General features: G+C 39.3%; 1 protein-coding gene across 2 annotated transcripts; it reads left to right on the top strand.

Annotated features, from left to right (window-relative positions):
• Positions 1-353: 353 nt before the first annotated feature.
• Positions 354-22,917, top strand: ppil4 (peptidylprolyl isomerase (cyclophilin)-like 4). Of its 2 annotated transcripts, XM_077219661.1 has the most exons (14): positions 354-490; positions 795-862; positions 1,324-1,388; positions 1,474-1,591; positions 1,681-1,823; positions 3,525-3,621; positions 5,275-5,388; positions 5,500-5,624; positions 17,475-17,541; positions 18,040-18,151; positions 18,869-18,965; positions 19,405-19,522; positions 19,608-19,676; positions 22,556-22,917. In XM_077219661.1, the coding sequence occupies exons 1-14, from the start codon at positions 421-423 to the stop codon at positions 22,745-22,747; spliced, it is 1,455 nt and encodes a 484-aa protein (XP_077075776.1). In that variant the 5' UTR covers positions 354-420; the 3' UTR covers positions 22,748-22,917. The 2 variants fall into 2 exon arrangements, with proteins under 2 accessions (XP_077075776.1, XP_077075777.1); XM_077219662.1 differs by lacking the exon at positions 19,608-19,676 and having other exon boundaries at positions 355-490.
• Positions 22,918-23,842: the final 925 nt, after the last annotated feature.

The following is a 23,842-nucleotide window of genomic DNA, read 5'->3' on the forward strand; positions in this document are numbered from 1 at the left end:
ATAATTACAAAATTGAACCATTTTGATTGAAAAGTTGAGATACAATAATAATTCCATTTTTAAGAAAATAGATTTATGTTTATACAGTAGGTCCTTATTATTCCAAATTATATACGAGTGTTATTGAGGTTTATTCTTCCAAACAAAGTTGAGGAGCATTATATCAATTTTTTTAAGAAAGAAAGAGCAGCGTATGACAAGCCCTCAGCTTTTGCTAGTAAATTTCTTCCTTTAATGACAGATCTCGCTGGAGCCATATATACAGTTTTTTCTGTGTACTCAATTAGTGGATTAAAATTTACAGAGGTGAAAGAGCAATGCTCCTGCCGCCTGTTTCAAAGATGTGACGTTATATCTGCGACGCTTCTCAGTGCGCATGCGCGGTGTCTGTCCGGCGCATGTCGATGATATTGAAACGACATGGCGGTGTTATTGGAAACAACGTTAGGAGATATCGTGATTGATTTATACACAGAAGAGAGACCGAAAGGTAATTAATAATAACATTAATGACAGGCGAAGGGTGTAAACGTATTTGCACTGTAAGCAAGATTTCACTAAATGCTAGTTCTTTAATACAATCAACAAAACGTCTTGATAAATATAAGAAATCTCTGTAGGAACTTTTTACTTGATAAACATGTCATTTCGTGTTATTTGCTTGTATAACCAGAATTCTATTTGTTATATTATTTAATGTTTCACTAGAAGAGTACTAAACCAACAACTTCATGATATCATGATTTGTAATAATATACTGAATGATAACCAGAATTTCGCTTTTAATTTTTCAGCCTCGCTGAACTTCCTGAAACTGTGCAAAATCAAATATTACAACTATTGTCTGATTCACAATGTTCAGGTAATGTTTGTCTTACATTTAATTTTATATTTAACAATATTATTACAACACTATTTTCCTGTTATCTCTGTAAAGCTGCTTTGAAACAATCTGTATTGTAAAAAGCGCTATTTAAATAAAGGTGACTTACATTCTGTGTGCATTGAAGAGTGCATTTTGTGTGCGTTATATTGTTCAAAATGGTTTTATCCCTAATGTCCATTTATATTTTTGTTTAATTTCCTTTGAAACCATTAACGTTAGAAGAAATGGAGATTGGTTGACTGGAGATTAAAAAAATACATTGTTTTCATAGAATCACATTTATCTCATAAATTCAAGGCAAAATTTGATTACTTAAAATAGGATTATGTAAATTAATATTTCTACTGTAAGACTGTTCTACTGTTATCACTGCAAATTTGAGGTGGAGTTTGACTTTTGCAGTGAATGTTGTTGCATGTGTTCTTGAACCGCTCCAGAGAGATTTCATCGTTCAGACGGGAGACCCCACCGGCACGGGCCGAGGAGGAGAGTCTGTGTTCTGGTAGGAATCAGGTTCATGTTATTGTGTTTTTTTTGCTGACCGAATACAGAAACATTGTGTGATGGTGATGTCTGTGTGTTTGCAGTAAACTGTATGGCGATCAAGCGCGCTTTTTTGAATCCGAGAAGGTGCCCAGGATCAAGCACAGAAAGAAAGGGACGGTGTCTATGGTGAACAACGGCACCGACCAGCATGGCTCTCAGGTTAATTGTGCACATATATGTAATACACAGTGTCTATGTGGATGTCATTGTCAGTGTTTGAGTGTGTGACTTTTTCTTTTGGCTCCAAGTTCCTGATCACCTCAAGTGAGAATCTGGATTATTTGGATGGTGTTCACACTGTGTTTGGTGAGGTTACAGAGGGCATGGACGTGCTCTCTAAAATCAACGAGACCTTTGTTGACACTGACTTCATCCCCTTTCAGGACATCAGGTAGGACAAAGTGTTTTTAGAGAGAGAGAAATACCAATTTTTTTATTTTCTTTTTTATTATGAAAGATACCAAATATTTTTGTAAATGTATGATAACCGGTATGCAGAATCATCAATATTTAATAATTGATCCGAGTGCAGCGTGCAGCTCATGAGAACAAGTAATGTTTTTCCCCATGTAAAGTCAAGTAGAGAAAGTCAGTCCGCCCTCATATTGTGATTATAATGGGATTTTGGCAATATTGCAATTAAATGTTACCTCACGTAAACACAATACAATACAAAACAAAGACTAGTAACACACATACTCTATGTGAGTTCACCATTTGTAGGAAGGCGGTAAAAATAACCACACCTCTTAGCGAATAATCAGAATATAATGAAAATTGCATGTAAACGTGAGTGAAGAGTTTTGCTCGTGTCATGTAAATGTCTTACTGCGATTTAGTCCTTATTCTGATTACTGGAAGTACCAGATTATTGGTGTACATGTAAATGTAGTGGATGTTTTCCTGTTGAAAATGCCAGGTTAGTTCAGATCTTTGGAGATACTGAGTTTTGTCTGAGGCTCTTAGCAGCGAGTAAACTGGTTATACTGAGAAACTGAGAAATATCTGTGAAATAATTTTTTCCATTATTTTGGTATTTATTTTCACTTCTAAATGACACAAAAAGTCAAAAACCAAAAAAATGCTGTTTGATTGCTTTTCATGCCGGTTAGCTGGTCTCGGCCAGAATACAATTACAAATGTGTTTTTAGTAAATTTAAACATATAAAAAAAACTTAAACAAGAAAGCGAAGACAAGTCGATTTTATTTGAAATGTAGCAATATTGTGCGCATCGGCAATGCCATTAGACTGGTGCAAGTATAAGAGAATAAGGATCTCTGATATAAAATTAAGTTGATGAAATGGTGTTTGCGTTGGTAAGTTTGTTTCTGTGAATCATTCAAACAGTCTATTTCAGTGAAAGTTTCAAAACCGTGACTCAGAATCTGTGTGATGTTTTTCATTTATTACATTTATTTTTTAAGCAATATCCCATGAACAAGAATGCTTTTGTTTCGAGTATTAAACATGTTTCACAAGTTAGTCTTGGCTGTGCTGTTTCAACCTACAGCATGAGTGTGAAATGTGATATTGCTTTTATTAGCAGTTCAATAAACCATACGTTAATATCGGGGAAGGTTTTCATTATAAACACAATGTTGCATGTACTCTGTTTTTGTTCCAAACAAAGCCACAAGCAGAATTAAATGTTGCATGATGTCTCCAAACACCACACCGTAGAGGCGTTCCAGAATGAATCAGTGTTTTGAACAAATCAGTTGAATGATTCAATTCAATTGTATGACGCACAGGGACTTGTTTCCACCAACTAAAATCCCTTTATAACTGACCGTGTCTGGAAGGCACAAACATAGACAACTGGAGTGATGCCAACAATGAGAAGTTCCAATGTTATATCAGTTGTTATTTCAGCACTCAGTACTGTGAGCAGAGCAGGACAGGAGTCTTAATGAAGAAGAAGCTCGATTATCAGAGTTGGTTTCACATGTTTCAGTCAGTACAAACATTCCCACACTTTAGATTGCCTCATAGTTTTGAGGTTTAGGTGGTTCAGATTCATAAACATAAGGGCTGCAGACTAAACATCAGTGTTTGTGCCTGCTAAGTTTTGTGCTGCATTGTGGTTGCAGGATTAATCACACAGTGATTCTGGACGATCCGTTTGATGATCCCGCAGGCCTCCCGGTTCCAGACCGATCGCCTGAACCCACTAAAGAGCAGCTGGATGTGAGTGTCTTCATTCAAACTCACCAAATTACAATACTGTGAGGTGGCAGATTTATGACATCTTAGTTTGTAAAAATGTTAATTCTAAAATTAGCATGCAGAGTCAGCTATAAGTAAACAATAGCTGCATTTACATGGACCCTTATAATTGGATTGACGGCTCAGTCGGACTAAAAAACCTTCATGTAAACAGCTTAATCGATCTGATTGAGCTCGATCCGATTGGAATTTTGATCGGATTGAAAGGGGTGGTTTATTCCTTTTGTAATCCGATCGAGAGAACATGTAAACACTTGATCAGATTGAAAACCGAAACTTAAAGGATTGCGCATGTGCAATGACGTTGAAATAACGTAATGACGAATGACGCACGAAACGAGCTGTTCTTCCTGTTGAATAAAGTGTTGTATAAATGAGTGTCCCGTTATTCTAAAATTCTCCTTTCACTGCATCTGTGAAGTGGAGCAGGACAACGTCCCACCAGTCCTTGTTTCAGAGTCTCATCCACACACGACTGGTTTTTGGGCACCGGTTTTACTGCGTGATAAACAGCAGCGGCAAAACGGTTCATATACTCATGGTCTCCAAATCATGAGCAGAGACGGATAAATACTAAGTCTGCTGTTTAAAACAAATAAAGAACCAATAGAGGAGAATAGTTATGTGCAAACAGCAGCAGTATATTTGTGCAGTGTGTACATGTCAAAAAATCAATTCTGGTTTGAAGCTTATGACATATAAAGCGCACATCAACCCGATTACTTTATTTATCGTCCCTGCAAACACCGTGTTCGGATTCATCAATCGGATTGATTTGATTCCAATTGAAACAAAATGTGTCCATGTAAACGTAGCTAGTGATTTCTCAATTCAGTTAAATTTCAATCACAAGTTTTTGGTTTGATTCAGCGTTGCTTGATACAGTGCGTGACTGTAACATATTCCGGGTTTAGTTTATTTTCACGTTTTTTATATGTATAAATATTTTTGGTCATCATAGGTTAGCTGTTGGTTGTTCTACCTCCTCCCATGAATAATGAATACAGTTTGGAAAGAAAGTTGTTTTTTTAGTTTGGTTTTGAGCCACAGTAAAAGAAAAGGATCATGTGTTTGAAAATAGCTTGATGAATTTTTTGATGAAGTTTCAAAGATAAAAATGCAGATAAATAGTTATTGAACTGATTCTGAAGTGCATGAAACGAGTCAGTAATTCCAGTTTTACTTCCAGTGTACACATGATGAAATTATGATGATTACGATGCAATTTAAAGTGTTTTTTGACTTTGAATGCATTTAAACATGTTATAGGAGACTCCAAAACAAAATTAGGAGCCTTTAAAATAGCATAATAAAGACACTTTAAGTATTATAAAATAAGCAATGAGTTCAGTTCCTTGGAAATACATGAACTGATTATTTAATTATGTATTTTTACTACGTGTAAAACATTTAAAATATGAGGTTGATTTATTAAACCCTTTAAATGTAGTGGTTTAATACTAATATAAAAAAGTAATTATTATTATTGCAGTGTCAAGTGTGTGTGTGTGGGTGCTATTCAAATCAGAAAGAGCAGGTGATGTGTTTTTGTTTTTTTAATTGTGCTTTGTTATTGATATGAGATTGAATAATCCATGCTTGTACATGTTTTAGAGTGGTCGGATTGGAGCAGATGAGGCCATAAATGATGATGGCGGAGATGCTGAGCAGCTGGATGAACTGATAAAAGACAAGGAAGCAAAGACACAAGCCATTTTACTAGAGATGGTAAAGTTCATCACTTCCACATGAACATGACTCACTGTAGTCATCTTTTACTGATCACCTCACATGAAGATGCTGTTAACTATGTGAACGTGAATGTTTGCTTGTTGAAAGGTGGGTGACCTGCCAGATGCAGAAGTTAAACCTCCAGAGAACGTGCTGTTTGTGTGTAAACTGAATCCTGTGACCACAGATGAAGATCTAGAGATCATCTTCTCACGTTTCGGCTCCATTAAATGGTGAGATAATAGAAAATGTTACTGCTGTATTAATTCCAATAATGGTCTGACACTCGTCGTTGTGGTTAAACATTGTGAGTGAAGTTTAGGGCTGGGAACCGAAAGATTACATTTTGAACCTCTGCAAGGGTTGATGCAGGACTTTTACCTTTTGTGCTCTTAAAGCACTTAACTGAGGTCTTAGCTAGTGGTGATTTTCTTGTTTTACATATGAGTGATCTGTCATTAAAATTAAACTCATTTCTTTATATAATATAAATATTGTAAATATAAGTTTGGTCACACTTTAGACTAGGGTTCAATACTCACTATTAACTATGACTTTTAACTCAATAAACTCCTAATTACTGCTTATTAGTAGTTATTAAAGGATAGTGAAGTATTAAAGGATGTAGAATATGGTCATGCAGAATAAGACATTAAAGGTATAGTTCACCCAAAAATGAAAATTCTGTAAGGCTTTGGTTCATCTTCAAAACGCAACTGAAGATCTTTTTGATGAAATCTGAGAGCTTTCGGTCGCTCCTTTGGCAGCTACGCAACTACCAGTTGATGCTTCAAAAAGTTAATTAAGAGATCATAAAACTAATTCATATGAATTGAGTGGTTTAGTCCAAATTTTCTGAAGAGACACGATTGCTTTATATGATGAACAGATTGAATTTAGGCTATTATTCACATATAAACATTCATCAACTCACACAGCAGTTGTGGTAAACGGAAGCTCATGCAAGAAACAATGGGGTTCCTTCTCGTGTTACGCTGCATGTTTAGCATGAAGGTGTTTCTCACTGGCTGAGATGCTCCATCTGTTGTCCGAGATTGTCCGTAAGAAATCTCTTTCCCCTCTCAAGTCAATGCCCTGAAAAGTAGTTTGTTAGCACCAGTATGCTTTTCCAGACACTGTTTGATAAACATTTCCATCTTACCATCTGGGAGAGGGTTGATTTTCATGTAGTCAAGACTAGTAAAACAGCTCTCAACTGCAGCAACAGCTCTTGGTAGGATGCTTTCTGTATTGTCTGGCTTAAAGGGTTAGTTCACCCAAAAATGAAAATGATGTCATTAATGACTCACCCTCATGTCGCTCCAAGCCCGTAAGACCTCCGTTCATCTTCAGAACACAGTTTAAGATATTTTAGATTTAGTCCGAGAGCTTTCTGTCCCTCCATTGAAAATGTAATGACGTTATACTGTCCTTGTCCAGAAAGGAAATAAAGACCTCATCAAAGTAGTCCATGTGACATCAGTGGGTTAGTTAGAATGTTTTGAAGCATGGGAATTACATTTTGGTCCAAAAACAACAAAAACTACGACTTTATTCAGCATTGTATTGTCTTCCGGTTCTGTTGGGGATCCGCGTTCAGTGACGCTGCTGACGTAAGACGCTGCTGACGTGTTTTCTTGTGCGCCCGAGCTTCGTTTACAGTCTTAGGGAGACGCACGCTGGAAACAAAACAATCTTCACAAACATGTCTAAGGATTTCCACACAGAGGAAGACTTGCATTTTTTTGCCCAGCCATATTTATTTGAACCCGAATACACGGACGCACCAGATACCCGTCAGCAGCGTCTTACGTCAGCAGCGTCACTGCGGACTCGTGAACGCGGATCCCCAACAGAACCGGAAGATAATACAATGCTGAATAAAGTCGTAGTTTGGGTTATTTTTGGACCAAAATGTATTTTCGATGCTTCAAAACATTCTAACTAACCCACTGATGTCACATGGACAACTTTGATGATGTCTTTATTTCCTTTCTGAAAAAGGATAGTATACCGTTCATACATTTTCAATGGAGGGACAGAAAGCTCTCGGACTAAATCTAAAATATCTTAAACTGTGTTCTGAAGATGAACGGAGGTCTTACGGGCTTGGAGCGACATGAGGGTGAGTCATTAATGACATCATTTTCATTTTTGGGTGAACTAACCCTTTAATGTTACTATCTCCTGAAGCACATCAGCCAGGAAATGACTAAATGCAACAAGTGGGTTTTGAAAACCTTTGCTGGAAAACCTACCAGCAATGTCAGCATTGTGACTGGTTTGGGCCAAATTCTCCATGTGAATGGCAACAGCTGCATACTGCCCATCTTGGCTTACAAGATCAGCTTTTTCTCTCAGGAAGACCTTCAGTGCCCTGTCTAAATGAGGCACCCAACGTGTTCCTTTCACTGGCTTTGGCTTGTAAGACGTAGATTCTTCACAATCTATCTTGATCTTTCGGCTGAAATGGTAGGTTTTCCATTGTCATTTACACAATATACTTGACCCACCTCTTCAAAACCCCAAGTAGAACCAGCTCCAGCCTGTGAGCCATACAGTGAATGTCTATCAGTTTCGGATTGTCCACTCTCAGTTTTGCAACAACATCAGCTGTTTGGCCCATGTTCACATTTGCACCATCAACACACAATCCAACAAGCCTTTGCCCTCGGTCATCTAATCCAAACTGTGACTTTGAGGATTGAATGCAGTCAGTTACACCATCAGCTTGAGCATGTGGCAGCTCTGTGAAAGAGACATACGCAAAATGATTTACTGGTAACCCATCATGTAAATACCTGACATAGATAGATTCATTTTCTGTCACAGAAGAATCTGTTGCACCATCAATCATGACTGATACATACTTGGACTCTCACTTTATTTGTCTCTATGTCCTGTAAATCTGCGTCAATGTTTGAAATGAGTTCAGCGCAACGGACATCATTATCATACTTTGGGGAAATGTCCTGGCCATTTTTTCTGTAGCAGAATTAGTGGCTTCATCTTAATGAAACTCAATTCTTCCTTTGCGATATGATATGCTGTACAGAAAGCTCACATCTCTCTGCTCTGTCATTCTTTTTATTTTGAGTTTGAAACCCTTCGCAGAATCGCAGATTCTTCAGGGTCTTTGCTTAAAGCCATCACACTATCATGACAAGAGAAGCGTATGAGAGAAAGCAGCCTGAGCAGGCATTGAAATGATATCTGCACTGAACGTATTCTTTGCATCTAACTCAATCACAGGCGTGTAAAATCAGAAAATTTAATAGCCATTGGCAAATTTTTAATCGCCGAGTGGGAAATTTGGTGATTTACTCGCATTGTCGAGGGTTGTCAAGAACCAATGAGGTTCATTCTCATGTTACGCTGCACATTTGAGCTTCCGCATGAACCAATGAGGTTCATTCTCATGTTACGCTGCACATTTGAGCTTCCGCAAGAACCAAGAGGTTCATTCTCATGTAACGCTGCACGTTTGAGCTTCCTCAAGAACTAATGAGGTTCATTCTCATGTTATTCTGCATGTTTGAGCTTCCTCAAGAACCAATGAGGATCATTCTCATGTTATGCTGCACGTTTTGAGCTTCCTCAAGAACCAATGAGGTTAATTCTCGTGTTACGGTGCACATTTGAGCTTCTGCCAGAACCCATGAGGTTCATTCTTGTGTTACGCAGCACATTTGAGCTTCCACGAGGACCAATGAGGTTAATTCTCGTGTTATGCTGCACGTTTGAGCTTCCTCAAGAACCAATGAGGTTCATTCTCATGTTATGCTGCACGTTTGAGCTTCCTCAATAACCAATGAGGTTCATTCTCGTGTTACGCTGCACATTTGAGCTTCTGTAAGAACCAATGAGGTTCTTTCTCATGTAACGCTGCACGTTTGAGCTTCCTCAAGAACCAATGAGGTTCATTCTCATGTTATTCTGCACGTTTGAGCTTCCTCAAGAACCAATGAGGATCATTCTCATGTTATGCTGCACGTTTGAGCTTCCTCAAGAACCAATGAGGTTCATTCTCGTGTTACGCTGCGCATTTGAGCTTCTGCCAGAACCCATGAGGTTCATTCTTGTTACGCAGCACATTTGAGCTGCCATGAGGACCAATGAGGTTCATTCTCGTGTTACGCAGCACATTTGAGCTTCCGCAAGAACCAATGAGGTTCATTCTCATGTTATGCTGCACGTTTGAGCTTATTCAAGAACCAATGAGGTTCATTCTCATGTTATGCTGCACGTTTGAGCTTCATCAAGAACCAATGAGGTTCATTCTCGTGTTACACTGCACATTTGAGCTTCTGTAAGAACCAAAGAGGTTTGTTTTCGTGTGCTACGCACATAGACTGTAAAAAAAATATGGACGTAGTGTCCATGACGTCACCCGTAGGTTTCTAAAGAGCGTTTTTGAAGCCTAAAGTAGGCGGAGTCGGCTGTCGCCATCTTGGCAGCGTGTCAGCGCGCGTCACTCACAGATTAATGAAAATGGGCAAAAAGGTGGGTTTTGGGTGGAGTTGAGGTGCCTGGATGATGAAACTACGGCCGCCTAGCTCGACGTGATCGAGTTTGCTCAGGCTAAGGAGCTTATGTGCTACTGAACTAAAGTTGGGCATTTTAACATGGGGGAGATACAGATTTGACTCACTTTTGCTGCCAGTCCCAAGCGGCCAGTCGATGAATTGCAGTTTAATTCACTTCCGTGTTGGTTTCAAGAGAGAGACAGGGAGGTTGCCGCTTGGTTACGCAGCACGTTTGATCTTCTGCAAGAATCAATGAGATTCATTCTCGTGTTACGCTGCACGTTTGAGCTTCCTCAAGAACCAATGAGGTTCATTCTCGTATTATGCAGCACGTTTGAGCTTCTGCGAGAACCAATGTGGTTCTGCATGAACGAATGAGGTTGTTTCTCGTGTTACGCTGCACGTTTGAGATTCCTAGAGAACCAATGAGGTTCATTCTTGTGTTACGCTGCACGTTTGAGCTTCTGCAAGAACTAATGAGGTTCATTCTCGTGTTATGCAGCACGTTTGAGCTTCTGCAGGAACCAATGAGGTTCATTCTCGTGTTACGCAGCACGTTTGAGCTTCTGCAAGAACCAATGAGGTTCTGCATGAACCAATGAGGTTCATTCTCGTGTTACGCTGCACGTTTGAGCTTCTGCTAGAACCAATGAGGTTCATTCTCGTGTTATGCAGCACGTTTGAGCTTCTGCAAGAACCAATGAGGTACATTCTCGTGTTACGCTAAACGTTTGAGCTTGTGCAAGAACCAATGAGGTTCATTCTCGTGTTACGCTGCACGTTTGAGCTTCCTCAAGAACCAATGAGGTTGATTCTCGTGTTATGCAGCACGTTTGAGCTTCTGCATGAACCAATGAGGTTCATTTTCGTGTTACGCTGCACGTTTGAGCTTCCTCAAGAACCAATGAGGTTCATTCTCATATTATGCAGCACGTTTGAGCTTCTGCAAGAACCAATGAGGTTCTGCATGAACCAATGAGGTTCTTTCTCGTGTTACGCTGCACGTTTGAGCTTCCTCAAGAACCAATGAGGTTCATTCACGTGTTACGCTGCACGTTTGAGCTTCTGCAAGAACTAATGAGGTTCATTCTCGTGTTATGCAGCACGTTTGAGCTTCTGCAGGAACCAGTGAGGTTCATTCTCGTGTTACGCTGCACGTTTGAGCTTCTGCAAGAACCAATGAGGTTAATTCTCGTGTTATGCAGTACGTTTGAGCTTTTGCAAGAACCAATGAGGTTCATTCTCGTGTTACGCTGCACGTTTGAGCTTTTTGCAAGAACCAATGAGGTTCATTCTCATGTTACGCAGCACGTTTGAACTTGTGCAAGAACCAATGAGGTTCATTCACGTGTTACGCTGCACGTTTGAGCTTCCTCAAGAACCAATGAGGTTCATTCTCGTGTTATGCAGCACGTTTGAGCTTCTGCATGAAACAATGAGGTTCATTCTCGTTTTACGCTGCACGTTTGAGCTTCTGCAAGAACCAATGAAGTTTATTCTCGTGTTACGCTGCACGTTTGAGCTTCCTCAAGAACCAATGAGGTTCATTCTCGTGTTATGCAGCATGTTTGAGCTTCTGCATGAAACAATGAGGTTCATTCTCGTTTTACGCTGCACGTTTGAGCTTCTGGAAGAACCAATGAGGTTTTTTCTCACGTTACGCTGCACATTTGAGCTTCAGCAAGAACCAATGAGGTTCATTCTCGTGTTACGCAGCACATTTGAGCTTCCTCAAGAACCAATGAGGCTCATTCTCGTGTTACGCAGCACGTTTGAGCTTTTGCAAGAAACAATGAGGTTCATTCTCGTGTTACACAGCACATTTGAGCTTCCGCAATAACCAATGAGGTTCATTCTCATGTTATGCTGCACGTTTGAGCTTACTCAAGAACCAATGAGGTTCATTCTCATGTTATGCTGCACGTTTGAGCTTCATCAAGAACCAATGAGGTTCATTCTCGTGTTACACTGCACATTTGAGCTTCTGTAAGAACCAATGAGGTTTGTTTTCATGTGCTACGCACATAGACTGTAAAAAAAATATGGACGTAGTGTCCATGACGTCACCCGTAGGTTTCTGAAGAGCGTTTTTGAAGCCTAAAGTAGGCGGAGTCGGCTGTCGCCATCTTGGCAGCGTGTCAGCGCGCGTCACTTACAGATTAATGAAAATGGGCAAAAAGGTGGGTTTTGGGTGGAGTTGAGGTGCCTGGATGCTGAAACTACGGCCGCCTAGCTCGACGTGATCGAGTTTGCTCAGGCTAAGGAGCTTATGTGCTACTGAACTAAAGTTGGGCATTTTAACATGGGGGAGATACAGATTTGACTCACTTTTGCTGCCAGCCCCAAGCGGCCAGTCGATGAATTGCAGTTTAATTCACTTCCGTGTTGGTTTCAAGAGAGAGACAGGGAGGTTGCCGCTAGGTTACGCAGCACGTTTGATCTTCTGCAAGAACCAATGAGATTCATTCTCGTGTTAGGCCTGCACGTTTGAGCTTCCTCAAGAACCAATGAGGTTCATTCTCATATTATGCAGCACGTTTGAGCTTCTGCAAGAACCAATGAGGTTCTGCATGAACGAATGAGGTTGTTTCTCGTGTTACGCTGCACGTTTGAGATTCCTAGAGAACCAATGAGGTTCATTCTTGTGTTACGCTGCACGTTTGAGCTTCTGCAAGAACTAATGAGGTTCATTCTCGTGTTATGCAGCACGTTTGAGCTTCTGCAGGAACCAATGAGGGTCATTCTCGTGTTACGCAGCACGTTTGAGCTTCTGCAAGAACCAATGAGGTTCTGCATGAACCAATGAGGTTCATTCTCGTGTTACGCTGCACGTTTGAGCTTCTGCAAGAACCAATGAGGTTCATTCTCGTGTTATGCAGCACGTTTGAGCTTCTGCAAGAACCAATGAGGTTCATTCTCGTGTTACGCTGCACGTTTGAGCTTGTGCAAGAACCAATGAGGTTCATTCTCGTGTTACGCTGCACGTTTGACCTTTCTCAAGAACCAATGAGGTTGATTCTCGTGTTATGCAGCACGTTTGAGCTTCTGCATGAACCAATGAGGTTCATTCTCGTGTTACGCAGCACGTTTGAGCTTCTGCAAGAACCAATGAGGTTCTGCATGAACCAATGAGGTTCATTCTCATGTTACGCTGCACGTTTGAGCTTCTGCAAAAACCAATGAGGTTCATTCTCTTGTGTTACGCAGAAGTTTCAGCTTCTGCAAGAACCAATGAGGTTCATTCTCGTGTTACGCAACATGTTTGATCTTCTGCAAAAACCAATGAGGTTTATTCTTGTTACGCCGCACGTTTGAGCTTCTGCAAGAACCAATGACGTTATTTCTCACGTTACGCTGCACATTTGAGCTGCATCAAGAACCAATGAGGTTAATTCTCGTGTTACGCAGCACATTTGAGCTTTCTCAAGGACCAATGCGGTTCATTCTAGTGTTACGCAGCACGTTTGAGCTTTGCAAGAACCAATGAGGTTCATTCTCGTGTTATGCAGCACGTTTGAGCTTCTGCAGGAACCAATGACGTTCATTCTCGTGTTACGCTGCACGTTTGAGCTTCTGCAAGAACCAATGAGGTTCATTCTCGTGTTATGCAGCACTTTTGAGCTTCTGCAAGAACCAATGAGGTTCATTCTCGTGTTACGCTGCACGTTTGAGCTTCCTCAAGAACCAATGAGGTTGATTCTCGTGTTATGCCGCACGTTTGAGCTACTGCATGAACCAATGAGGTTCATTTTCGTGTTACGCTGCACGTTTGAGCTTCCTCAAGAACCAATGAGGTTCATTCTCATAATATGCAGCACGTTTGAGCTTCTGCAAGAACCAATGAGGTTCTGCATGAACCAATGAGGTTCTTTCTCGTGTTACGCTGCACGTTTGAGCTTCTGCAAGAACTAATGAGGTTCATTCTCGTGTTACGCTGCACGTTTGAGCTTCTGCAAGAACCAATGAGGTTAATTCTCGTGTTATGCAGCACGTTTGAGCTTTTGCAAGAACCAATGAGGTTCATTCTCGTGTTACGCTGCACGTTTGAGCTTTTTGCAAGAACCAATGAGGTTCATTCTCATGTTACGCAGCACATTTGAACTTGTGCAAGAACCAATGAGGTTCATTCACGTGTTACGCTGCATGTTTGAGCTTCTGCATGAAACAATGAGGGTAATTCTCGTTTTACGCTGCACGTTTGAGCTTCTGCAAGAATCAATGAGGTTTATTCTCGTGTTACGCTGCACGTTTGAGCTTCCTCAAGAACCAATGAGGTTCATTCTCGTGTTATGCAGCACGTTTGAGCTTCTGCATGAAACAATGAGGTTCATTCTCGTTTTACGCTGCATGTTTGAGCTTCTGCAAGAACCAATGAGGTTCATTCTCGTGTTACGCTGCACGTTTGAGCTTTTTGCAAGAACCAATGAGGTTCATTCTCATGTTACGCAGCACATTTGAACTTGTGCAAGAACCAATGAGGTTCATTCACGTGTTACGCTGCATGTTTGAGCTTCCTCAAGACCCGATGAGGTTCATTCTCGTGTTATGCAGCATGTTTGAGCTTCTGCATGAAACAATGAGGGTAATTCTCGTTTTACGCTGCACGTTTGAGCTTCTGCAAGAATCAATGAGGTTTATTCTCGTGTTACGCTGCACGTTTGAGCTTCCTCAAGAACCAATGAGGTTCATTCTCGTGTTATGCAGCACGTTTGAGCTTCTGCATGAAACAATGAGGTTCATTCTCGTTTTACGCTGCATGTTTGAGCTTCTGCAAGAACCAATGAGGTTCATTCTCGTGTTACGCTGCACGTTTGAGCTTTTTGCAAGAACCAATGAGGTTCATTCTCATGTTACGCAGCACATTTGAACTTGTGCAAGAACCAATGAGGTTCATTCACGTGTTACGCTGCATGTTTGAGCTTCCTCAAGACCCGATGAGGTTCATTCTCGTGTTATGCAGCATGTTTGAGCTTCTGCATGAAACAATGAGGGTAATTCTCGTTTTACGCTGCACGTTTGAGCTTCTGCAAGAATCAATGAGGTTTATTCTCGTGTTACGCTGCACGTTTGAGCTTCCTCAAGAACCAATGAGGTTCATTCTCGTGTTATGCAGCACGTTTGAGCTTCTGCATGAAACAATGAGGTTCATTCTAGTTTTACGCTGCATGTTTGAGCTTCTGCAAGAACCAATGAGGTTCATTCTCGTGTCACGCTGCACGTTTGAGCTTCTGAAAGAACCAATGAGATTCATTCTCGTGTTACGCAACACGTTTGATCTTCTGCAAAAACCAATGAGGTTCATTCTTGTGTTACGCTGCAGGTTTGAGCTTCTGGAAGAACCAATGAGGTTATTTCTCACGTTACGCTGCACATTTGAGCTTCAGCAAGAACCAATGAGGTTCATTCTCGTGTTACGCAGCACATTTGAGCTTCCTCAAGAACCAATGAGGCTCATTCTCGTGTTACGCAGCACGTTTGAGCTTTTGCAAGAAACAATGAGGTTCATCCTCGTGTTACGCTGCACGTTTGAGCTTCTGCAAGAACCAATGAGGTTCATTCCCATGTTACACAGCAGTTTGAGCTTCAGCAAGAACCAATGAGGTTCATTCTCGTGTTACGCTGCACGTTTGAGCGTCTGCAAGAACCAATGAGGCTCATTCTCGTGTTACACACCAGTTGAGATTCAGCAAGAACCAATGAGGTTGATTCTCGTGTTACGCTGCACGTTTGAGCTTCTACAAGAGGTTTGTTCTTGCACTTCAAGGAGATTTGGTTGAGCTTCTGTTTGTTCACTGATATATGTTTATATGTGGATTAAATTGGTCATCATATAAAGCGATTGTGTCCGCTCAATTCATATGGATTTCGTTTTAATTAACTTTTTGAAGCATCAAAGTGGTTGTTGTTTAGGTAATCGAAGGACAGAAAGCTCTCAGATTTCATCAAAAAGATCTTAATTTGTGTTCTGTGATGAACAAAAGTCTTATGGTATTGGAACGACATGACGGTGACTAATTAATGACAGAATTTTCATTTTTGGGTGAACTATCCCTTTAATATGTGCTTTATAAGTACTAAAAAAGGCAATATCTTAGTAATAGCTATAATAATAAGCAACTAGTTAATAGTAAGTATTGGACCCTCTACTAAGTGTTACCATAACTTTTCTATTACAGATTTGAAGTGAATTAACAAAGTAAAAGTCTTTGTTTTATTTTGACTATGCCATGTGTTTATGTATTTCTATTTGTATTTTTTTTTTATGATGTACATAATTTTTCTTTTGATTGAGAGGGGGCTGAGGGTTAAGCCTGCAATATATTCATCTATGACTATTTTAGCAGCAGGCAGTATGTATAGCACACACAGTATTTTCTGTATGCATGGAATGCCCAAATGTGCGTTATGCAACCAAGCACACTGTGTGGAATACTGTATCCCACAATGCAATGTGCGTTGTGACCTTCCATTTCAAATGTGACAGATGAACTGGATAAAAATATCTGGTGTGATTAAAAAAAAAAAAGAAAAAAGAAAAAAAGAAAAACTTATTGACTACATACAGGGTTCGTACAGTCATGAACATTTTAAAATAGCAGTTTCCAGGCCTGGAAATTGTTTGAAAAAATAATAAACCTAGAAATATTTAGAAAAGTTGTATAATAGAATATATGAAGAGTTCAGATGCAAAAGCCTCTAAGTGCCATTTGAAATTTTCTTCTAAAATGATAATTTTTATCAAGCTTGTATATTTAATTTCAGTAATTTCACTTAAATGGCAATGAAGATTACCTATTAATTGTCATTTAAGTGACATTACTGAACTTAAATATACAAGCTTGATAAAAATGATCATTCTAGAAGAAAATTTCAAATGGCACTTAGAGGCTTTTGCATCTGAACTCTTCATATGTTTAATTGGTAATATTGGTTAAACAAATTATAATACTTAGCATTCAGGCATTGACAAGTGTCATTTTGTTCTCTGCTTAGAGTAACATCCGGTACAGTTGCAAATTGTACTAAAATTATTATTAAAAACAAATGGCATTAATAGACATTAATTTTAGTTAATATATGCTATAATAAATTTGAACATGGATTTTTATTATTTTACTTTAGGTCATGATTATTTGCCTTAAAGTCATGGAAAAGTCAAGGAAGTGTATTGGTAAAGATAGAAATGAACCATTACCCTGTACATAACATACTGCGTAAAAAAAGGCTGGATGCTATGCTAATTAAACATGCGATTGTGATAACAAAACCACTAATGTAACATACTGCTGTTTGAAGTGCTTATCTTTGTGCATTGGTTCACATAATTGTTTTATAGTTGAATGTCCAATGTGCAATTAACAGTATGCTAGTATTCAGTTCTGACCATAGCCTGGGCCTGAATCTTAATTTAGTGCTGTTCAGGGACATCAGTGTGTGAAAGTCATAGGGACAAATCAAAGTTCTAGTCTCTTTTGTTGGGTAAATTATAATGTGTGTAGAAGCATGTACTGTATGTTATCTGCCGACTTTGATCTAACATGTTAATGTTATTTGCAGTTGTGAGATCATCAGAGACTGGAAAACAGGAGAATCTCTGTGCTATGCATTCATCGAATTCGAAAAGGTTTGTAAAGTTTCTAATGAAATCAAGTTAGATTAAATCATGAGTATGCAATGTCTACACTGAACATGTCAAGATCCACATGACTTTGCTGTCTCCCTCATCACGCCCTGTCCAGTGTAGACAGTACCACTGATTATAATGGGTTCTCTTTGATTTGGTGTGTTATTACACCACTCACATCCACTGTAGATACAATATAAACATCTCAGAATTTGTGCGGTTATTTTGACTCGAGGTTGCTACATCAATGAATAGTCCTCCACAGCTACTGTACACTTTTAAGCAAACTTAAAATGTCTCTGTTGTGTATATCTGCCAAATCTTTGTTTTTCAAGAAGTTGAGTCTTGAATCACTCTAAAAAAGGGTTTATTGTGTGTCGAATGGCCTTTTAAAATGAATTGAGTGAGTTTCTCAAGGAGGTCATCAAAATGTTAATTCAGGGCATATACATTGCGAGTCATTTTAATAATCAATGCATTTGTGTATTATTTGATAAGGAGGAGGACTGTGAAAAAGCGTTCTTCAAAATGGACAACGTCCTGATAGATGACCGTCGCATTCATGTGGACTTCAGCCAGTCTGTGTCTAAGATCAAATGGAAAGGCAAAGGTAAGTCTGTCCCCGCTTATTAAACGCATTCACTGTAAAGTAATAGAAATATGATTATTAGCTATGTTTCCATTTAAAGTTGCGCAACATTAGAATATCACATAAAACATTTGCGAATAAAGCAGCGTTTAAAATAGTAATTTCCTGGGGTTTTTTAGGGTAATTTCCCCAATTGCACCAAAACGTTGCTGCAATTGGGGAAGAAACTTTGGCTCTTTTTTCCTCCATCATAAATGAGTTGTGTCTCAGAGCGGCAGATGAAACGCAGTAAATGCCGTCATGTTCTCTTGCGTTCAGATGCTGGTGTTTGGGAACACAATTGTGTCAGATGCTTTTGGGAGGAATTAAACCAAGTCATTCTCATGACTCAGGCGTTTCAGAACCGCCAAAACCACATTTGAGATGCGATTGGTCCGCTGGTTACTCCAGTTCTCCAATCACATCCTCTGCTGAGGCAGTCTGTTGAGTTTTTTGTTGCATTAAGGGATTTATTCTGTAAATGTGTTTCCATCATAGTTTATGCGCATGTCGTCTTATCGGATAAAAAATGTATCCGCCTCAATTAAGTGCGTGCGTACGTTTTTTTAATGCACTTTTTTTTTGTGGTGCTGCTCAGTCGTTATGCTCATGCTAATAAATGCAAAACAATTAATACAACTAAATTGAAGTAAAATATACTGTATATCATATATTTATGTCAGTATGTTTCATTTCTAGGTGGGAAGTACACCAAAGATGACTTTAAGGCCTATGAGAAAGACCTGGACAACAAATCCAAACTGGCTTTGAAAGACAAAGTCAAAAGCAAGCAGGAGTATCCTTCTAATAATCTCTTTACATTTAAATCCTGCTTGAACGATTGTATTTCACTCTGGGGAATTTGCTTTTTGGATATTAAGCAAACTCTTCAAAGAGGTTTACAGTAGATACAGTGCAGAGACGGTTTGGCTTGAATCTCGGGTTTAGTCATCAGAACATCACACTCTGACAGGGAGCTCATGTTATTTTCTGTTATTGATTTAACCGTTACACATTCATGATTATAAAGGATGGCTTTAATCTTTGGTTTTAACCTCTTAACCTGCACTTCTTATAGCAGTAGCTTAAAACTGTCCTATTTTAATAAAAAATTCAACATGCTGTGTAAATACATTACAAAGACCTTTTCAGTGGAATAACATGCACTTGGTTTTAAGTTATTGAAGTATAGAAAGGAAATCTTCCCACAAGTACTTCTTAACTGTTTTCTAAAGCTCCCGTTATGAGCTTCTCTTAGATGAAGAAGAGGATGACAGAAGGAAGGACGACAGAGAGAAACGAGACTGGAAACGACACTCAGACAACGCAAGGACCAAGGATAAAAAATCAAAGGTACGATGCTGTGGATTTGAATAGTTCTCAGTTGTTTTTTCTTCAGACTCTCCCTCTATAATCTTTACTTTTCTATACAACAAAGTCAGTACTTCTATCAGCCCAAGAGCAGACAGAGGCAGGACAAGAGAAGGAGGCAGGAGGTAAAGTGATGGTAAAAATGAGCAGATTTTTTTGAATAATCTTTGTTGTGTCTTCCTCAATGATCAGTCTGACTTCATCTGCCCTGCACAAAATCAACAACACAAAGACAAATGAAAGTGAAGTTCAAAACCTTGAGATGGAGACAGGCTCGTATCTGCAGCACACAACATAAGATTAAACGGCAATAGGAAATGAAACATTTTTAAATGTGTAATTTATAAACGTGAATTAAATTGCATTTGTGAGGCAGCTAATACAGATCTAATTGATGCAGGTCTGCAGTATCTGAATTGATATCACTTTGCAAAAATAAAGGCACAGTTGCAAGATTTAAAAGAATATTTTCACACTGTTCAAATGTATTATGTTTTTATTATTGCACTATTCATTTGCAGTGCTTTATTGCTGTCTGGATTCCTTTGCCTGGCCCATAATCCTTATAATTTATAAATATAAATCATATATCATTGGTCTTTTTTGGCTTGTTGCTGTTGGCAGGATTGAACTCGTGGTCAGCACAAACCATGTTTAACCTGTATTTATTTAAGTGGCTCTTTAGAGAATAACATGAAATTTGGCAATATGCAAAAATACTGTAGACGTTGTTTGAGCTCGTTGTCTCAACAACAAAAGCTACAGTGTTTTCTCCTAAATCAAACTTTTTTGAACTACCAGATGGTAGTTCAAAAATCGAGGAGAGGTTGAGAGAGTATGACCCCGATTGGCCCATAGGTGGCGCTACAGTAACCAAAAGTGCGAAACTACTCATAACTCCTAGACCGTATGTCGTAGACTCAAGTGTATTATATCATTGGAAAGCTGGTCTCCTGATGAACAAAATGTGTATATATCCGATTTTATTTCCGCCATGATAGATTTTCTGACATTTTGAATTGTGTCATAAAACGACTTTTGCAAACTAGTCCTAGGTTTTTTGCCCGATTGGAACCAAATCAGTGCAGAAATGTTCTCTGGAGTCTGAATATCAATAATTATCGAAAAAAAAGTTGAAATTTTGATTCACGGTTGCTAGGGGGCGCCAAATGAACGTTGTGGGAGGAGCCTACATATGTATTAGTTCAGTCTTAGGTCACAGTAAAAAAATCGCGACGATTGAACACTAGGTGGCGCTATAACATGAAAAAACATATAAAGGGCTCTGACCACCTGACCATAAGTCCGATTGACTTGAAAATAGGTATGGTGTCTTGGTCCAAGTTGGCATGTCATGTTGGTCTATGAGGACATTGGCGTATCTCAAAAAACATGGCCGCCATCGGCCAATGAAGTTTGAGCACCTTAAGACAAGGTTAACGGAGGCCAATCGGAATGAAACTCGTTGGGCATGTTCGACTCATGGCCCCTAGATGTCTGTAAGAATTTTGAAAGAAATCGGCCACTAGTTGGCGCTATCGAGTTTTATGGCTCTATAATCACGTGGTGTTGCACCCATCCACACAATATGCATATCATTTGATAGATCTCCTCATACTTAACAACTTTGCCTCAAGAACCATTGCTGTCAATCAAAACGTTCATTAAATATTCACGAATATGTTAAAAACCTACTTTTGCGAACTAGTCCTTTGTTTTTCGCCCGATCGAAACCAAACCAATCTAAGACAATTCTCTGGACTCTCTAGATCAGGGGTGCCCAACCCTGCTCCTGCCGATCGACTGTCCTGCACAGTTTATCTCCAACCCTAATTAAACAAACCTGCCTTTAATTTTCAAGTGATCCTGAAGACCTTAATTGGTTTCTTCAGGTGTGTTTGATTAGGGTTGGAGATGAACTGTGCAGGACGGTCGATCGGCAGGAGCAGGGTTGGGCACACCTGCTCTAGATCAATAATTATCAAAAAAAAGTTGAACTTTTGCATTTGGATGGCTATAACAGGGTCATTTAGAAAATGGGCATGTCAAAATACACTCAAAAGCCTATAAATCCTACATAACTCAGAACTTCACTAAAATTGGTGAGCATATGTGACATAACATCCTTAAAAAGCATGCCAAATTCTATGGAGATCGGACCATAGGTGGCGCTATAACTGTTAAAAAGCTTTGAAAACCATGTATTTCCTATGGTAAATTGCCTTTATTGGCTGTAAATGGTATTTTCTATCTATGATGTCACTGATTAAATGCTTGGTAAATACAACTTCATGTCTTTAATGTTTATGTGCTTAAAGGCCTTAAATGCTTGAATCCCGCTAAACGCTGCCTGCAGCTTTAATTTTAATTTGCTTTTGCAATTATACATGATTATGAAGTTAGTTATGTGTGATTATTATTATGAGATTTTCCCTGCTGCACACATCAAAACAAACATGTGAACCACTGCTATTTGTTGTTTTAACAAATTAAGGAAAGGAAAGGCATGTTAGTGTTCATCTCTAAATTTTTTATAGACCGCTGCATCTGAAATGGCATACTGTAGTGTAGGTACTGCACACATTTGGTGTGAAACTTACTTTGTGACGGTTAAAAAACTGTCTTTCTGTATATTATGAATGTGTGTAGTATGAATGAAAATCAGAGATGCTGCATCTGTCATGTTGTAATTATCATGTGACCTACCAACTTCAGTTGTTGCTTCACCTCCATTCACAATCCTGTCCATCGGATGCATCATCCGGGGACTTTTCACCTACTGTTTTATGAATGCTGTGAATTCAGACATGCTACTCGGCTAACATACTTTTTTCCCCGCTTACTATATAATATGGAATTAGGCATATTTGGACACGGCGGGTTAATCTCGGGAGGAATTGACAATTTTTTGACTAGTTGTCGAATCAGTCCCAAAGGAAATCTGTCTTTGTCACTTTTTTTCTCCGTATTCTCTTCCGTGCCTCATTATTTGTTTTTTTTCCTCCTGTTTTCTAGGATCGCGATGAGAGCCGTAAAGAAAAAGATAAAGGCAGACAGCGGTCGCGTTCAAGAGACAGAGAGAGACCTAAAGACAAGGAAAGAGAGAAGGAAAAACAGAGAGACCGAGGCAGAGAGCGAGACGGCGATCACAAACGCCACAGACGAGATCGCAGTCGTAGCCCTAAGAGATCCAAGTATTACAGCTGACCACCAGAACTGTTACTGTGTCCTTACAACTTCCTGATCCCAGCGGAGGAACCACATGTTATGATTTATTTCTCACGTCAAGAAAAAACAGTCAATATGTTTGTACTTTTTGAAGATTGCAAATTCATGGAATGTTAGTAAAGTCAAAGTTCTAAAAATCACCCTTTAAACACCGTTTTGTGGCTCTTTAATGTGTCTGACAGATCACTGTAGAGCCTCGGTTAAAGCTGCTCGTGAACCGATCATCTCTTCCTTCTAGTTCATTTATAGCATCAAATAAACATGAATGAACATAAGAACGAATGTTGTTTTAACCGTGGAAAGAGTCAGTACACCGTTTTTCAAGTTCAAATCCTCCAACGTTAATCTACTAACTCCCTTGACTGCTTTGTCGGACAAAAATGGCAGATTATGATTGGTCAGATCGCCTGTCAATCAAACTCACTGTGAAGGGTCAATTGTATGGATTTATAGGGCCGACAGAAGTTTATCAGATAAGCTTTCCGTTCTCATCAAAAACTTCTGATAATTTCTGGTTTTGGAGCCTTACTCTGGCACTTCACTGTATTTAGCAGTCAACGCCAAATGTCAAAAGGAAAAATAAAAAAATACACTTTGGAAATTTCTCATCAAACCCATTATTCAGCCCCATTTCCTTTTTGGAATCATTGTTGATATTTGAAATCAACCAAAACAAACACTCCCTCCCTTGATTGCTCCGCCCCCGAAATGCAAGAGTGGATGTCTGTATCATAGCAAAAGCAAAGCTAAATAAAGCTTCTCGAAAAATAAAGCAAAGATAGTGAACGAATGACAAGGAATAACAAAAAATGAACACAAGAGTATATACAAGCAAAGAGTTAGTTGTTAGTTGCCAGCAGCACACACTCAAAATCAATGTTACTCGTGTACTCCACTTTCAACAGAGTTTTTGAGAAATCGCTTGCTGCACCTTTAAATAGAGGTGCAAGTTGGTGTCAGAGTAGTTTGTGGTTTGCTTGGGCTGTCATGCAACTAGTCATTTCAAATTGACTAATTTCTGTTGTTTTGGTTAGGATGTTTCAACAGAAATATTTCAGCAGTTATAACTGCCAC

This window comes from Siphateles boraxobius, unplaced genomic scaffold (assembly GCF_051911475.1).
Source record: "Siphateles boraxobius isolate OS27281-9 unplaced genomic scaffold, OSU_SipBor_1 8, whole genome shotgun sequence".
In the NCBI taxonomy this organism is placed as follows: Eukaryota; Metazoa; Chordata; class Actinopteri; order Cypriniformes; family Leuciscidae; genus Siphateles; species Siphateles boraxobius.

Bases quoted from the DNA above. Each gene is read 5' to 3' on its own strand.
- ppil4 (XM_077219661.1), top strand. From the start codon at position 421: ATGGCGGTGTTATTGGAAACAACGTTAGGAGATATCGTGATTGATTTA. The intron at 863-1,323 runs GTAATGTTTGTC...GAACCGCTCCAG, and splicing joins GTCTGATTCACAATGTTCAG to AGAGATTTCATCGTTCAGAC. The intron at 1,824-3,524 runs GTAGGACAAAGT...TTGTGGTTGCAG, and splicing joins ATCCCCTTTCAGGACATCAG to GATTAATCACACAGTGATTC.